The 18,531-nt window shown below is 44.3% G+C and overlaps 1 protein-coding gene across 3 annotated transcripts in view; it reads left to right on the forward strand.

Moving 5' to 3' along the window:
* SEMA6C (semaphorin 6C) overlaps positions 1-17,097 on the forward strand; it is a 94,733-nt gene extending 77,636 nt beyond the window's left edge. For 2 of the 3 annotated variants that reach the window (XM_033925007.1, XM_033925009.1), the window contains one exon: positions 12,327-17,097. In XM_033925007.1, the coding sequence (XP_033780898.1) occupies positions 12,327-13,579 (1,253 nt within the window). In that variant the 3' untranslated portion in view covers positions 13,580-17,097. Of the gene's footprint in view, positions 1-7,900; positions 8,030-12,326 lie in introns of all 3 variants that reach the window. The other variant, XM_033925006.1, reaches the window with a different exon arrangement.
* The last annotated feature ends 1,434 nt before the right edge of the window (positions 17,098-18,531 follow it).

Raw genomic sequence — 18,531 nt, forward strand, 5'->3', positions numbered from 1 at the left:
CTGCTCTTCCTTGTTCCTTCCTGTTTTTCCCTAATCCCTAGTTCCTCTTCACGGGCTTCGAGGTTTACCTTTGCTGTTATATTAAAAAAGGGCAAAAATGCTGTAGTTGGTAAAACTTTCTGGATGAGTAAATGGCCCCTGATGCACTGGAACTCCTGTTAAGTAGCGCTAAGGACTTGATTGTGCTGTGATTACCGTTAATGAAATAATTTATTCTGTGTATGTAAGGACGCTCATCCATTATCAAAAACACAGCCATCCGTTGCCTATCCTCTCAGCATCTGCCTCCCTTCCTGTTCAACAGGTTATTTTCAAAGACGATGAGATTTTAAAGAGCAACTCATCATTTTTAGAAGCCAGTCTGTTCCTGTTTTTTCAGTCATCTCTTAATGAGTGGCCCAAGCAAAACTCTGCCACTCTCGAGCTGAGTCACTCGGAGTACAAGGAGAAAACATGGAGTGGGTTGAGTTCCAACAATGATAACAGCCATAGCAGTAATAACATTCAAAAGTAGGCCTTACATATCTCATTTTGAGTGCAAGCAAGTGCCCAGGAAGGTAGGGTTCTTAGCTAGGGTTACCATATAGCTCCAGAAAAAGGAGTTAAACCTATTATTATAGGAGTTCAAAATATACTATGTTGGTACTTCAGTATGTCTACTATCCAGTTTCTTACCAACTATTTTAATTTTTGTTATTAATTTCCTGATGTTACTTTAAATTATTAATAAATATATTATCAAATTCTATTAGAAGTGCTCAGTTTTGTATATCTTACATGGAAACCAAAGCAATTTGGATGGCACATACTCACCGGCATTTCACTAGCTAAGAAAAAATCTTTTTTAAAAAAAAATTTTCAGTTCATGACACCAAAGCAAAGACCTTCTATAATGGAAAAGATAAGTGCTATATTTCCGGTTTGCATTTGATGATTGAGTATTTTTTGAATCACTAGTTGTAGTGGATTATAGTAAATATGTTTAGTTGGGTCAATCATTTTAATAAGAACAATGCATTATATGAAGGACGTATAAGCGCAATGATGGTCCTGTAACAACTTGCTTTGGTTTCCATGTAAGATATACAAGACTGAGCACTTATAATATAATTTGATAATATATTTATTAATAATTTAAAGTAACATCAGGAAATTAATAACAAAAATTAAAATAGTTGGTAAGAAACCGGATAGTAGACATCCAGAAAAAGGAGGACGGATTGAGACATCTGGGTTGTACTTCCATTGCTTTCAGTGGATGTCTCAATCCGTCCTCCTTTTTCTGGAGCCCTATGGTAACCCTATCCTTAGCTGGCTCCTTTTTACCTGGGACAGGCTAATCCAGTCCTGCTTTTACCCTCACTGCACGCATGGACTTACAGTCCTCGTCTTTCTTATATGACATCAGAACTACAAGGGTAAAACAAGGACTGGAGCAGCCCATCTTGAAAGAGTGGGACCACTTGCAAAGCCTACAGTGTGGTCTCCTAGCCAGGGGGGGAGAGGGTGGATTCTACAATTGGGGGGGAGGAGTCCATTCTATAACAGCACCTAGGCACCCAGATTCTGCTATCGAATCCTAGCACAACCCCCGTATAACTGTTCCCCCCCCCCCAAGCTGAGCAGGAGACATATTGTTGTAACTGCGTTGACACTGCTTCTGAATAATAAAACCATAACTAGGATTACCAGATTTTCCGTCTGGAAAATCTGGACCCCCAAGATCTACCCCCAGGCCCGCCCAGTCCCACCCATCCCCGCCCCGTCCGCCTCGTCTCCAATCCCATCCCCCGCCGCCTGCTCTCATCAGGCAGGAAATCCGCACATGCGCAGATGTGACGCAATGACATCACGCACGCGTGCATGTGACATCATCGCATCATATCTGTGCATGCACGGGTACCCTCTTGCCCGAAGGAAAGCTTTTCAAAACCTGGACAAAGTGCCGGGTTTTGAAAAGCCGTCCAGGGAAATCCGAACGTCTGGTAACCCAAACCATAACTATTTCTGCCAGCAGGAGGTGGTGCTTCAGCATTCAGTTTTCAGTCACTTAAGGACAAGCAAGTTCCCTGCAGCCCTGCAGAGCCTTACCTGCCCCTCACTATTGAAAATGTGATCGTGAAACAGCCCTACTGGCAGCACTTTAGGCAGAGCACTCCCACTTAGTTTAGAGGGAGCAGTGAGAGCGAATGCATGAACAGTGCAGAGATGCACATACGTTTTCATATTCTGCAAGTTATGCACACAAGAGGAAGCACCGCTCATGCTCCACCCCTGGGTACACCTCCTTTATAGTTACATGCTGTGGGCGAGTGTACACTTACGCATGCAAAGCTAATATTTTATACATTTATGTGCGGAAGAAGCATGTCAATTTAATGCAAAGAATTGCCTCCACCTGTCTGGTCCCATGACAGAACCTGTCATCTGTGACCTGCTTTCTGATTGGATACTCCTGAAGGTCAAGGGTGGAGAAGTAGGAAAAAGGAGACAGAACATGTATGATGACTAGGGTACCAAACATCCAGATTTTTCCAGGACATGTCCTCCTTTTGAGGACATGTCCGGGGGTCCAGACGGCTTTTCAAAACCCGGCACTTTGGGTTTTGAAAAGCCTTCTCTCAATTGCGTCGGGCAACCCTAATGATGACTAATGCTAAGTTGGGCTTTCCAGTTAATGAACAGCCTTTCAATCTTCAGATTTATCATAAAGACTCCAAATTTCCTGCACATTTACAGAACCAAGGGGTTTTTATCGTCACAGAAAATGTAACTCTTTCTGTTTAGATTTCTTTAATGGGTGGAGAGGATCCAGAGACATATTTCAGTGGAAGGAGATTTGTACCAGTTCTTTAATGAGATTCTAGACTCTTAAATGAGAGCATATAGCCAGATTGACCCTGATCTCTCTTAGCTTATGACGAGCTCTGCTTCGCTCCTTCCAGCCCCCTCTTGTCCTTGTCTAATAGAAAGTGACAGGATGAGATCCTCATTCATTGTCATTCTTACTAATTATTCTTTTTTTATAGGTTTTCATTTCAAACATCATATATACATAGGGTTACCAGACGTCCAGGTGCCCGGATATTTTTTTTTTTTAATGGGGGAGTCTGTCTGGGTTTAGTCGGCTCTCCCACCTCCCCCCACCTAAGTTCTATGGAACAAATAAGAGCAGTTTTACACATTGGGATTGACATCATATGTTGGGATATTTTGCTGTGACACTTTATGGAACATTTTATAATTATTTAACTCAAAAGTCAGGTTTATTAAGTTAATTAAGAAGGATTTAGATGGTTGGGGGAGGAACAAATGATAAAACAGACCAGGAATGGTGAAGAGGGTTCTGAAATAGCTGTGCACTACAAGAGACCCCCATGAGCCATTTGCCTGAATTAAATCTCTGATGTTCCTCTCCTGGTTAGTTAAGCTTTAGAAAAACTCCCTAGTGTATGCGATATAAAAGAAAGGTTTTGAGTAATTACTCTTAAAAGTCACTTTAGTGCTTTCTGTATAACAGTTGGAGTGATTTGACTCAATTTGAAAACGTGGAATGAGAAACACTACCTGGTTTTCCTCTTTATTAGTGTGTAATTTACTCTTTGGGCATCTGACAGCAGTAATGAGCTGAGCTTGCTATCGCTGGCCTGTCCTCTGACTACGCGGTAACAGGAAGTCGCTGCAAAGAGACCGCTTCAGAGGCAGGCCGGCAGCAGTTGGCTCACCTTGTTGTTGCTGCCAGCTGCTCAAAGATTAAATTGCTGTGGCCGGGCCCGGGGAGGTGGTAGGTGGGGGCTAGAGAGGTCGTGAGGGGAAGCAGCATAAAAATAGCCTTACTGGGTCAGACCAAGGGTCCTTCTAGCCCGGTAGCTCATCTTCACAGTGGCCAATCCAGGTCCCTGATACCTGGCCAAAACCCAAAGAGAAGCAACATTCCATGCTACCAATCCAGGGCAAGCAGTGGCTTCCCCCGTGTCTGTCTCAATAACAGACTATGGACTTTTCCTCCAGGAAATTGTCCAAACCTTTCTTAAAACCAGCTACACTTATTTTAGCAAAGCAACCAAGGTCTGTGTCTGCTTTTCTGAAACGGGCTTCTGTCTCAGCCCCAGGAGTGAAGACACGCTCTCACAGAAAGTGACACCAGCTCCCAGGCTGGATCACCCCTGTTTGTGTCCTCGATGCCAGCACTTGTGTGTTTTGCCAAAGCTTTTGGAAAAATCTTTCACTTGTTTTTTGCCCAATGTCCCATTTTTGAAATGGACAAAGTAAAGGTGGACTGGGAGAAAATGTCCCTTGGGGCCAATAATAATATCTGAGAAACACAGACTAAGAGATTGCCCATAATGCTGGGAATTCTTTTCGGTTTTGAAGGCCTTTAAAATTCAGAGCTGGTTTAGACTAAACATCGTGTTATACAGTATATATGTGTACCTCACAGCGCCAACACAGTCCAGCACCGATACCCCTAGGAACACCTTTGCGTGACCTGCTTACAAGTACACATTGGGGTGTCCAAACTCGGCCCTTGCAGGATTTCCCCAATGAATATGCGTGAGACCTATTTGCATACAATGGAAGCAGTGCTTGCAAATAGGTCCCATGCAAATTCATTGGAGAAATCCTGAAAACCCGACTGGATCACGGCCCTCGAGGACCGATGTGGGACAGCCCTGAAGCGCACTGCGCATTTTACATAGGCATAAAATGCAAGAGAAGGCGAGAGGTCTCTCTCTCTCTCGTAACTATAAGAAAACCTTCCAGAGTCCCCCTGCTGTACAATAACTTGTAGGCTAGGAGAAGATCAAACTGACAAAAGCCATGAAAAAAGACAAATTGTTCTCTGACAGCGCCAAATTTCACCTGCGCTTCCTACAGAGCTAAGAAGGTTTCATACCCAGTACTTTTATATTTAATAATTTATATTCTGAATATCCTACAATTCTATGCAGATTACAAATTATTCAGGTACTCAAGCATTATTACCTAACTGTCCTGCACGGCTCCTACTCTTATCTAATGTACCTGGGGCAATGGGGATTAGGTGACTTGCCCAGGGTCACAAGGAGCAGTGGGGGTTTGAACCCACAACCTCAGGATGCTGAGGCTGTAGCTTTAACCATCGCACCATTCTAGAACTCAAAATGTAGCAAAAGTGAGCCAAGTATAGGACAGTGAAGCCATTGTGACATCACTGGTGATCTTAGGCATTGGTGGAATGAGGCATTATGACATCACAATCTCAGCTTTGGTTATCAGAGGCTGAAACTTGTCACGCTATTTATTTATTAAATCTTCTATATTGTTGTGCCAAAGGAGCTCAGAATGATTTACATGAATTTATTTAGGTGCTTAAGCATTTTTCCCTGTCTGTCTTGGTGGGCTCACAATCTATCTAATGTACCTGGAGCCATGATGGTTAAAGGATTTGCCCAGGGTCACAAAGACCAGTGTCCCTCAAACTGCATTTCATTTTTTCATCTCCCTTCCAGCTCACTAAGAACTAAGCCTGGGATCTAGTGCCCTGAGCCCCCATTTGCAAATATCTGAAGAGCTTTTCCGTATTAAACCCCCTCCCCCCATCACGCCTAGTCCAGTTGTTTGCATGAAAGTCTGGGGCCGAGGACCTTGTACCAGGCTCATTCCTGAGTCCTAAATGTGTCACCTTCCTTGAGCCATAGCCATGATGTACCCCCCCCCCCCCAGGCTGTGAGTACTTCCCCAGTAGCAACTCCTACCTCAGCCAACCCAGAAAACAGAAGACCTGCCTGGGAAATCGACCCAGCCACTGTGGCAGGCCTTGACTTGTGTTTCTGGCACGGAAAGCAGAGAGGGGGTGGAAGAGAATGAGAAGCAATTCTGCTCTTATTATCTTCTGTATGGGCAGAACAAAAAAAAAACCTGGTCTTAAGAACTGAACAAACACTTATTAAAATCGCAGACACCCCTGCCAGGTCACTTCAAGTCGTTAACAATTTCTCTCTTGTCTTTGAGTGGTGGAAGATTTCATGGCTCCTTGTTTAAATTTCCAAGCTTCCATTTAAAGAAGTGATAAAGAGCAGGCAGAAATTTCTGGCGTCTTATGTCAAAGAAAGCGCGGTCGTGCCTCTTGCCACCCCCTTTATTCGGCAGCACCAGCTTTCTATGTCCTTACTCACCGGGCCAATTAGATATCCCCAGACAGAAGTGCCCAAATCCTGGAGAAGCTATTTTAAGATTCTTGTATGAAGCGATAATTTAAAAAAGAAAATCTCAGATTTAAAAGGAGAAGCAAAGCTAAGGAAGGATGGGTGGAAAGGGGTTTCTTCTGCTTTGAACAGCAAGGAGTGTTTGGTTGGCATTAAAGGAAATTAAAAAGCAGAGGCCCTCATTAATTTGTCAGCAGGAGCCATCTCGGTGTTTTATTAAAACACGTGCTTGGCGATGTAATCCCTCCTCCCCTCCCCTCCTCCTGTTGGGATGTGCGCAGCTGGAGGAAGCCACCGGAGGCAGATTGACTGATCTCAGGAATGCAGAGGTGGGGGGGGGGGTCCTTGCCCCTATGCCTCCCCCCAGAAGGATTCAGACAGTAAGATCAGGCCTTTGATCAGAAAATGGAAACAGTTTAGCTGCTTGTCTGGCAAATTTTGGATTTCCCATCCCTGGTTTAAAAACAAATTATCTCCCCCACAGCTGTCTACAAAAATTAGCAAAACCTCCATCCCAGTTGAACCTTGCAGTGCCATTCCTAAGCTGGGGGGATGGAGGAATGAGGAGGGGTTGTCGTATGTCCTGGGCACATCAATAAGGTGCCCCCCCCCCCCACATCCCAAAAGTTTGGATGGACCCAGGTGGAGTGCTGATGCCACCCTCACAGGCTGACCCCATTGCGGTTCTACTTTCAAAAGCAATATTTCCCCCTCAGCCTGTGATGTAGAACCTTGTTATTAAACAGGGCTACACATGTGCCATTTGGGAACAAGAAATTGCTTTTCTAATCACAGTATTTCTGTTTGTAATTACATTATTTCATCTGCGGGGAGGGCCTGGTGCTTTAGCGCAATGCTTGTGGCTTCTTGTAATGTTGGTTTTTACAGACCCCACTGCAGATCCCCACCAGACCCTACGAGCTCTGGCACTTCCTTGGCCCTGTGCGCTGAGGTCCTGCTTCTCTCTAACTCAGTACAACACCCAAAAAAGGGAGTTCCAAATACACAACGCAATGACACCCAAAAGAAGAGTGTAAACGCCTGCAGAGCTGGGGACAATTCTTTCTTTATTTCAGATTAAGGACCCAACACTGTCAATGTTTCGGCTCTTGGCCTACCTCAGGGGTCTGTCTCAGTAGTAGGGGCTTGCCCTCAAACTTGAGAGATATTATAAGGACCTTGCAGCTGGTTGTACAATGATTCGCTGAAGTGTCCTCCACCTCCACAAGCTCAGCCTCCAGCTCTCACTTCAGCTTCTCCCTCAGGACATCAACTGAGGATGAGCTTGTGGAGGTGGAGGACACTTCAGCCAATCATTGTGCAATGAGCTCCTTATAGTATCTCCCAAGTTTGAGGGCAAGTTCCTACTACAGAGACACAGACCCCTGAGGCAGGCCAAGAGCCGAAACACTGATAGTGTCAGGTCCTTAATCTGAAATAAAGAAATAATTGTCCCAGCTCTGCTGGCGTTGACACTCTTCTTTTGGGTCTGTCCAACTCAGGCCCTTGGCACTTGGAGACCACCTGGATGCTTGCGGCTTCCTCAAATCCTGGTCCTGGTCTTGGTCTAACCTCCCTCCCTTCATGCCAGTGCTGCCCAAAAGGTTGCACCCACCCCTCTCCCTCCCTCCTGATCTACAAAGGGCTCTAATGGTTTTTTTCCGTCTTCGCTTTCTTGTCTCCTGACATGTTTCGTATCGCTGGTAACACAGGGATGACCCCACACATCATCGCCATCACCAGTGCCATGCTATTGGCAAGGGCAGCAGGGCACACCCAGACAGGCGCAGTCCCAGAAGAGCAGCCTCTCTCTACCCTGCGGATAGCCATAGACGCTCGGGGTAAGAGGGCTTTCATTGGCTAGTTTGTGTCATTAACATCATTTGTCATTGCTTTGTAGTGCTTCAGAGGCATACAGAGACCCTCTTCTGCCCTGTGGAATATCTCTAATCCTCACTGCGAAGGAGCCAGTGCCTGGGAAATGGGAAACCAAGCGCCCCCCCCCCCCACCCCACCCCCGGCCTCCCCTCTTTCCATGACTTCCCTCGCAGTGTGTTAGACTGGAGCATTAGAGAACGGCTGAACCGTGCTTCTCTGTGCGGCATTGCATGTCTTTGCGGCTTAATCCCCTGGATTTAATTTAAAAAAAAATATTTGTTTGCAGTTCTCAGGGTGCATGGGGACGGGCTGCCGGATCTTTAATAAAGCAGCGGCACTGTGGTATAAGGAAGGAGAGCAGATGCTGTGGGTTAGCCTTTGGCCAGTGATCTCAAGAGCTGGTGTAGTTTTTACCACTCAGGGCAGGGTGGAGGGGGGAACAGGGGAATGCTCACTGCTCCCTGTTCTTCTCTCCTCCCCCCCCCCCCATACACATACATGTGCACACACCAGGCTGCGTCGGCTTCTGAAACCAGCAACGTATTTTAAAACACTGGGAGAAATGGCTGCTTTTGAACTTGGTACCCTTTAGTTACCCAAAAATCCAAAAGCCTCAGAAAAAATGTTTGAGGAGCTCAAAATCATATACGCTAACAAATAGACCTGCACACAGAACCCAGAGGATTTCAATTGCATCCTATTGTTCGATTAAATAAGGGCGAATAATCGGTCTCTGGGGAAAATCAAATATTAGGTCTCCACCAGGGTATATCCTACAGAAAACATACACCCTACAGCAAACTGCGGGTACTACCCAGAAACATCATCTATGTTCACCCAAATTTTTTTTGTTAAATTTCCAAAAAGTGCTGTGTGTAATAAGAAACTTGAAACATTTTAGAAGTCACTCTTACTTATTCCACATGAAACTCAACATATATGATATTAAATAATTCCTCATCCATAATAGCAAAAATGTGAAATGGTATAGGCTGACAGCAGCATTGGGTTGTGCTCGTGAGTTTGCCCCTGAGGAAGGTTATGAAACGGGGTACTCTGTAGGGCCATCAGCCAAGGCACCCCTTTTATGAACTATGGACAGCTGTGACATCCTTTAAGATAAGTTTATTGATTTTTTTGCACTCTCACACTTGTAAAACCAGGGATGGATTCTCTTCCTGGAGGAGGGGAAATATTTCAGCAGCCTTCTTGTGGCATAAAGGCACCTGTAACCCCCCCCTTCAAAAATGGAATGAAATGAATAAGCAGGGGATGGCACAACCAGACGTAAAAGAGTTTGAAATCTAACGCTTGCGTTACTATCATACCAGAGCCAGATACTCCAGGCTGTGCTCACATGTGTCAAGTTGTGCACATTGGTGTCGATCATTGACCCCGGGTTTAAAAGTGTGCATTGTTTTCCATTACTTTTTCATTTGCAATCTTAAGAGAACAATTTTTAATATCTGGAGCAAAAGAGGAATTTAATTAGTGTACAATCACGCGTAACATTGCTAGACTCCAAAAAATGGAGAAAACCATCTGTGCAAACAGACATTGATGATGCAATAAAAGCAGTTAGTGTATGTAGGTTTAAAAAGAAATGTTTGGAAAGGTTCCTGGAGGAAAAATCCATTAACTGTTATTAAGGTAGATTCAAGGATCCTTGGGACTCTGCCAGGAACTTGTGACCTGGATTGGCCACTGCCAGAAGTGGGATACTGGGCTAGATGGATATGATTCTGCGACAGACTGGACCCAATGGAAATGTCAGCAGATGCTCCCAGACACAGTCCTGCAGCAGTAGATAAACATGAATATCAGTGTTAATCCCCTGTGCAATATAGCACAAGAACAGCTCTGCTGTTAGGAGGCTAACCAGGGCTGAATTTATGTCTGTTGAGGCCCCTACGCTGTAACATTTAAACAGGTCTCCTCCCCCAATTAAGTAGGAAGTAAATTTTAGGTTTAATAGTTTTCTATGTTTGTAAAAGCCTGTGCATAAAATGCTACATTACATATCAATATGTTTATTAGTTATTAAAGTAATACATTATAATAACAAGGCCCCTTGTAGTGGGAGGCTCTAAGCTGCAGCTTATCTAGTTTCTACCTAACTTGGATCCTGATTCTAACCTTCTCTTCGCTCTCTTTAGATGACAGGCGAGAGAGGAGCGAGGGGGGGGGGGGGACCTTGCAGAGCCTTTATTGTCCACCCTCACTGGTAGCCAGCTGGTGCATTTCAGAAAAAGAGATCAAAAATAGGTCTAAAAGACTGTATCGGTTAATAGTATCTGTCAGTTTCTACATTAATAAGATTCCTGCTGGGAGATGTTTTTCATGGTCCATTAAAAGGCAACATTTCTTCTCTAACAAAAGAAAACAGCCCCCATACACATAGGCAGGAAACATTAAAGTGCTCCTAAACCCTCCTGTTTCGTCTCCTGCCCGTTTCCCGTCACCTGGGAGGAGCATCAGGAGCAAAAGCCCTGGACAGCTGGAAACGAGGCCATCCACCATCATTTCGTTCATCATCGTTTTTGAAAATCCAAAACCATTCTGACCCTGGATTATTATCCCCCTGTTAAGAAAGTTTTTAAACGTGGGGGAGTAGAAGGAAAGAGAGTGGGAGCACAGTAGCAATAAAAAGCACAGGGCAACATAATTTCATCTTTTAAATTATTTTCTATATCTGTTGGGACTTCCAGCTGAGCACGGAGAGAAGAAAGCAGGCGAACGGATGCCTGGAATGGATTCAGCGCACATCTCAACCCTAATCCAACTGCAAAGGGCCTCATCCTTATACAACCGAAGGAAACTCCAACACCAGGCTTCACTATTCCCCTATCCTCAAATTTGACTCCAGTTGATCCCCGGGTGCATGATAAAAATAAATCTTCCACTATTCCAAGTCAGATAATTAAACGTAGGACAGAGATATCATTACCCAGCACAGACAGACAGAAGTTAGTCCTGGTTAACCAGCACTAATAGCGTTAAATTAATTATTCCAATAACCCCAGACCTAGCATTGCTTTGCCCTATGTAGAGGTTAATGCCCACTGGCACATGCCCTCTCCTTGGCAAAGCCAAGCCGTTATCTGGAATGATCTCTTTTCATTGCATTACTAGCTTCACACAAAACAATTATGCCCTTTCCTTACTTCCTGTTTCTGAGGCTGAAATCTCAGAAGCCAAGTGGAGAGTAGTGCATCGTGGGGGCTCTCTGGCAGCAAGTAGAGGCTTACTGACAGCTTTGGACAACCTTCCTCCCCTTCCCTTTTAAAAGCCTCCCCCTCTCCCCAAACTTCAACCAAATAAAAACAAAAATCGTTTATAGAGTAGAGATCCAACTTTCTGCAAAGAGCCTGGCAATGAATCTGAACCAGCTGGGATAAACAGCAAACATCCTTCTGCTTCAGGCTTCTCTTTCTGAGCTCTCGGAGTGCTGGTTCTTTAATTTTTTTCCCAGTGGCTCTGCTTCTGAGAAGAGAAACCTCCTTGGGCGTTTGAGATGGGTTATATGTGGCTTGGTTGCCTGTCATTGTGTCATTGCCCAGTCTGGAGCACGTGGCTTGAGATATATATATATATATGTTTGCTGAGGAAAGGCTGACATGATTAGGTGAGAAATGAGCACATTTACATTCAGCAAGGTTGGAAGATCTTAACATGACCTGGTGAATTCAGTCCTGGCCAGCCACCCCTTCATCTCTCCAGCTCTCAATGCTTCCAGTAGCTGCTCGTTAATCTTTTTCTTCTGCTGTTCTGGATCTCTCTTGCCAGCTCATTGGGCCCTCCCTCTTTCTGCCACAGATCTATGCCATCTCACTCCCTACACCACTGCTCCAGTGGCGTTTCTGTCTTCAGAGGGCACCCCTTTGTTTAATATCAATTCTCAGAATGAGTCAAGACCTAGGAACCATCTGTAAAATACATTTCATGTTAAAATTGAAGGACAGGAACCTTTGCAATGGAGCTAAGATTATGGGATAGTTTTTCTGCAGATTAAATTAGTGGAGCTTCTACATAGGGGGTCTAAGAATAGGGGGATATGTTCTCAACAACCAAAGGCTTGACTGGAAGCGAAGATCGATGAGGAGTGCTTAACATGCTCATTAGAGAACAGAACATGATGGATGAACGCCTTTATTCAGTGTTGTATCTCGCTGCGATGTCATGAGCAAGGTGATAAATGATAGAAGCCTTTCCCACCCACATCTCATTTTAATTACGTGTGTTTTCTCTGTTATTTTTCAGGTGTAAGACAGGATGCCGAGGCTAAAGAATCAACTAAGAGCGTCCATTTCACATTCCTCATTGGCTGCGTCTTTGTAGCCTTTGTCCTTGGTGCGTTTTTCTCTGGGCTCTTCGTTTCCTGCTACTGTAATCATATGTTTCAGAAAAGCAAACACATGAGCAAGGACCCAGAGTCCAGCATCCAGCGACCTCTTTCCCTGAAAAGCTTGGCAAAGATGAATGGACTTCTGGACACTCAAACCAAGGATGGCATGTTGGAGGCATCCTCGCCAAAGCTGTATACAACGCTGCTGCCAAGCGAAAGAGAACAACTCAATGGACTGACCAAAGTTGGGATGAAAGAACATCCCGAGCTGTCGGGCTTGCCTACACCTGAGTCAACACCAGAGCTACCAATGAAAAACATGAAGGCCATCAAAAATCAATGGGAGAAGAATCAAAACTGCAACAATGCCAAAGATAGCCAGCTCAGGAGTCCCATCTTCCACAGCCCTTCATCAAATTCCCAGGTTTTTCAATTCTCCAGTACAATGGTCCTCCCAAGTACTATCCATGGTTATGACCCACCTCTCACCAGCTACTTAGATGAAAAGAAAATACCAAACTCGGAGCATGTTCTAATTCGTCATTCCCAGTGCTATCTGCCAAAGGGGGTTGAGGTAACCACACTAGATGAGCTTTTAAAACATCTCCACGAAACCAATGGGTCTCCAAGAAAACTGACAAACAGTATTCCCATCAACCAGCAAGTCCTGAGCCCTCATTCTCCCATATCATTCGGTAACCGAGTTCAGCCAAAAATTCCAGATACTGAAAGTGCGCCATACTACAGCTCTTCCACACTCCCCAGGGACAGTCTACCCCGTAGGCTGGATATTCCACCCGATGTACCCCCTCAGTCCTGCATGGAAAAGCAATTGAGACACCCATCCCAAAGACATTCTCTGTCCTCGGCACAGAAGCTTATCAACATTGGCCCAAATTCAGCAATGCTCTCGAGGCAGCACAGCTTAAGCCAGGCCACTAGGCAACACCCACCCCCTGCACTGCTGACACGGATGCATTCAACTGGTTCATCTGTGCCCTTGGAAGGGCACAATGTCTTTCTATCAAGGCAACACAGCTATACTGAGCAAACCCCCTTGCCACGAAATGGCATGAAGAGAACCACTTCTTTGAAACCAGATATGCCACCTGCACCGGTGTTTATGCCATCCTCCCCAGTGAAAGTTGCCAACCCATTCAACTACTAAACAGGCTGACTTTGCTGCTCTAAAAAAGGAAAGCCCGGGCCGCTGAATTTTCCTGTTCAAGGCTGACGTGGTCTTCAAAGCTGTGTTTTGCTCAAGAAGTTGGGGGAATTTAGAGCAAAAGCAGTTCAAAATATAACAGTCACAACCCAAGAAGAGAAGGTGGCTTCATGTCGTGAAGGTGCTAGGTCTGATAACGTCAGCCCATTTACCTGGCCAATCATGAGCAACGTGGGGGTGACTGCAACACCTTGAGCCAAAAGACTGAGCGCTGGGAGGAGTGGTGGAGCCAAGAAGCAGTCTGTTGCCAAGGAGTCCTCATTCAGATACCAAGATCTCAACAGCAGTAGCAGCTGCTGCGGCAAGATAGGACCAACTGTGTCTCTATTCCCCCTTTTTAACAACAAGGGCATGACAGTGTTGCTTTTAAGGAATGTAATCAAAGCTCACTTACCTTTTATTGTTGGAAGGGTGGAGTCCACAAGGTCAAAAATATTGAAAGAAAACAGAATGAGAAGTTTGTTGACATTTATAGTAGGATGGGGAGCAGGTCACAGGTCCTCAAACACGTGTTCATGTTTTTGCCACCTCTACTGTTCCTGTTGGCCAACTTCTTCATGATTCTACTGAGCCGAAATTTGTTCATCAGTGCACTGATGGAGCCCACAGTTGTTTATTTATTGTAACTGTACTTATTTCTTATGAAAACTAAGACTCTGCTGGAAACAGCTTCTGAGTTAGATTCCTGCTCAATAATATAGCCGGGTGTCCGCTGCTCCCTCTTGTCCATGTGGAAGGGGGACATTTTGCGAGGCAGATGAACTTCTCCAAGATGAAGTGAACTGTGATGAATGCATGCCTGGCAGACTCTATCCTCACTTGGTATCCAAGGGTAGAGACCATGGACAGAGGACAGAGAGGACAACCTTGCTTCTGCAGAGAAATGGTCTAGGACAATGGAAATACATCCAAAAGGCAACGTAACAACCTTTTGAAGGGTCTATGTTTGTATGTGTATATACATGTATAAATATATATATATACTTATATATATATGTGTGTACAGAGAAAGAAAGATGGATTGATTTTGCAATATAACTCCATGTAAAAGGAGGAAATAAATCCTACTATGTAGGAAGAAGCAAAGCTACCTGTAGAAAGAGTGCTGTAAATAAGAATATAATCAGACTATGGCCAGGGGGGTGATCTGAAAGGGGAGCTGTTACCTGTGGCTTTGCAAAGCACCAGCATCTTACCATCAAAGTGAAAGAGTCCCTCTTGTGTTTAGAGCAGGTCCGTCAATGGCACTTCTTCCATCCCATGTCATGATCAGATCTTAGAAAGGGGCCCACTTGTCTTTCACTATGATGAGAGAGTCCATGGCAACCTGGCAGTTTGGAATGCCATTTCATAGGAGACGATGGCCGATAGATATCCATTCTTTCATCCCATCTGCTCTGTTATTCCAGTCCACACTATCAGAAACTCAACTTTTTGTAGGCTTCATTCATTCAGTAATCATTTCACCCATCCTTTTGCAAACATGCCTAGAATGAGGTATAAAGAGTCCTCCGTGCTAAATAAAGAAGCATACAAGACCCATATTTTCTCCATCCCAAGTAGAGTCAGCACCAAATGAGGGGGATCTCTCTCTGCTTTAATTGGATTGGATTGTTTAAAATGTTGACATTTGAGGAAGCCAGGTGAGGGGAAAGAACAAATGTGTATTATCCAAAGATGATCTGTACATAAAGGTCCAGACAGCTCACCTTTGAATAATTCCCAAAATTAGTTTATTGAAAGGTCTCATAGCCCGCAAAGACTACCATCTTTTGGGGCAGCTTGGATGGACCTTGCTGATATTTACAGTTACTGTGGGGCTCATTTTCATAAAACATAGACGTCCAAAAGATGGCATAAACTGACCCTTGGACATCTTGCTAGTCAAAACGTCTAAGTGGGCATTTTTGAACCTGACTTTTTAGATGTCTTTCTGGCTATTTTGTCTCCAGTGCGTCTAAATCTTAAGGGGGCACATAAGAGGCGTGTTTTGGGTGGGATTAGGGCAGGCTTAGCACTTGGCAATAATCAAACATTTTACAAAATGCCCAGGGCTCAATTTGGACATTTTGGATAGACCTGTTTTAAACAGGTAAGGGCCAAAAAGATACCTTAAATTGACTACACACTCCTCCAGTGGTCACGGACCCCCTCCTATCCCCAAATATCAGCATGAAACAGTACATATCTGTCTATAGGACAGCTTTAGATATTGGTGGTCCTAGTAGAACTGGTGGGCAGTGCAGTGGACTGCAGAGAAGGCAACACATAAGCCACCTTAACTAGTATACTTCTGGTGGAAAGCATGAGCCCACCAAAAACCCACTGTTCTGCCACATAAGTGACACCAACAAACATAAGGGCTCCTGGTCCCTGAATTTTCTCAGGAGACCCCCCCCTCCCCTCAGTCCCTTAGCTCTAAGAAACTGCAGCTTTAAATAACATCACATCTCACATCTCCTCCATACTTTGTGCCATTAGAAAGCTTTCCCACATTTGTGTCCAGACAAAGCTTCACTGAACAATCTTAATGGATTGCTCTAAACTGAGAGGTGGCACTGGCTTGACTACCTACAGCCGTCCACTTTCTGGGTCACCGAGTAGGATGCAGTGTTGGAAACTGCTTTCCTCTTGAAATGCTGCACAAGATGTCAATGCAGATTTAAAAAAATAATAAGAGTTGCCCTACTGGGTCAGAACAAAATCCCAGTACCCTGGGTCCAGTAGATGGCTTGTTAGCTGCAAGAAAGCACTGAGCTATATGTAAAAACCTTTAAAAAATGGCAAGAAGCAACCAGCATTAAAAAAATGTGTTTTCCTTTAATCAAAATACAGGATTCAACTGTTGTGTTAATTGTTAAAAATATACGATGCTCGGAGTGTTTTAATATTCAAGACTTCCAATTTAAGGGAACCTTCCTGAAGCCTTAAGAGTAGATTTCCCAAAATGCATAGAACAGGATCTGTGGTGAAACCTGTGCGTTTACGAATCTTAGTAAACCGAGCCCTTAATTTGCTAAATCATTGCTTAGTGGTTTTCAGAAGCACAAATGGGGTCATTAAATCCAGATAACTTGCCTGTCTTTGGGCTGAGCAGGCTAAAATTTGTGGGACGTGAGAGGGGAGCTGTGGACTGCGGCCATGGCATCCACCCTGCTCAAAATGAACAATCTCTTTGAATGTGCGTAACAAGGAATGGATCTAATCTTCGGGTTTCTGCCAGGTCCTCGCAACCTAGATTGGCCACTGTTGGAAACGGGATCCTGAACTGGATGGACCTTTGGTCCGAGCCCGGGTGGCGGTCCTTGTGTTTCTATTTATTCATTCACAATAGGGTACATACACAAACAGAATCACATACAGTACAACAAATGGAACATCAATAGAACATAATAGTGATAATGTAAAGCCTCCTAAAAATGACAAAGAGGCTACCAGCGTCTCACAGCAAAAAAAACTATAGATCAAGTCCCATATTTCATCTTACAGAAAAGGTGTTTCTTCAACGTTTTCTTAAAACTACTCAAACTTCTTTGCTGTCGTAAATATCCCGGAAGCTTAACATAAGAAGTGCCTGCACCGGATCAGACCTGGGGTCCATCCAGTCCGCTGATCCGCACACGCGGAGGCTCAGCCAGGCGTACCCTGGTGTATACATTAGTCACTCGTATCCCTCAATGTGTCCTGCAAGAAGATGTGCGTCCAATTTTCCCTTAAATCCTAGAATGGTGGTTTCCTCCACCATCTCTTTCGGGAGAGAGTTCCAGGCGTTCACCACTCGCTGTGTGAAGCAGAACTTTCTGACGTTTGTCCTGGCCGTCATGCCATGACCTCTGGTCCGAGTCTGGGTCACATTCGCCAAAGTGAATAACGCTGTTTCCCCCTGCTGGTGAGTGAGCTTGCTCCATTTTGTCGATTCCTTTTAGCAATTTAAAAGTCTCTACTCCCGAGGACACGGCTAGCCGCAGCTGTTTCACTGTCGAAATATGTAGGTCGTGGTGAGTCACCGAGCGCAGCATGCGCTGAGGTTCATATGGCAGAATGCTATCCATCAAACGTTTTGTTGCATTATTTTGTATACAAAGATGCACCATGACCAGTGATGTACAAAGGGTTCTGAGGGTGAGGTCACTGCCATTAAGGTCACAGCATGCCAAACTCATTTACTATATACTGGGATTGTCTTCTGCAAAAGGCTCCCACCCTGCCCCCTTTAGACAGTTTTCAGTTTTGGACTCTCCAGCTGGTTGGTTAGAGCGAGAGAAATCGCCATATATAACGTAACATAAAAGCAATTTCTAGACTGCATAACCGTTAAGTTCTCTGCGGTTAACGAAAGATTAAATAAGAAAACTACAATTGGACCTGAAAGCTTGCAGTTAGGTACACAAAAACTTGGAGAACAAATACGTTTTTAATTGTTTCCTAAAATGTGAATGATAATAGATGTTTGAACTCCTTATCCCACTTGATAGGAAAGTGTGCGCTCATGATATTTTTAAAATTTACAGTCCGAAACAGGTGGAAATGTAAAAAGAGGACGAGTTTTACGAGGGCACCTTTCTGCCCGAAATATAAAAGTGATTTAGCCAAATATTGCGGGACTTGACCTAAGGACACTCTATAATAAATACAGCCCAGTGCAACCAGTGCAGATCCCGGTAGAAAAGAGTAACATGGTCAAACTTCTGTACGCCAAAAATAAGTCTGACCGCAGTGTTTTGGATAATTCTTAGTCTGGAAAGATTTTTTTTTATACTTGCAAGGTAAACATAATCCAGCTGACTTTCAAGGATTGAACCAACGTTTTAAATGTTGGAAGATCAAAAAAATGCCCTCGGTGTACACAGTTTCCACAATGCATTAAATCCTTATCGTTTGAGAGTCCATTTGAT

Source organism: Geotrypetes seraphini, chromosome 16 (genome assembly GCF_902459505.1).
Source record: "Geotrypetes seraphini chromosome 16, aGeoSer1.1, whole genome shotgun sequence".
NCBI classification, from domain to species: Eukaryota; Metazoa; Chordata; class Amphibia; order Gymnophiona; family Dermophiidae; genus Geotrypetes; species Geotrypetes seraphini.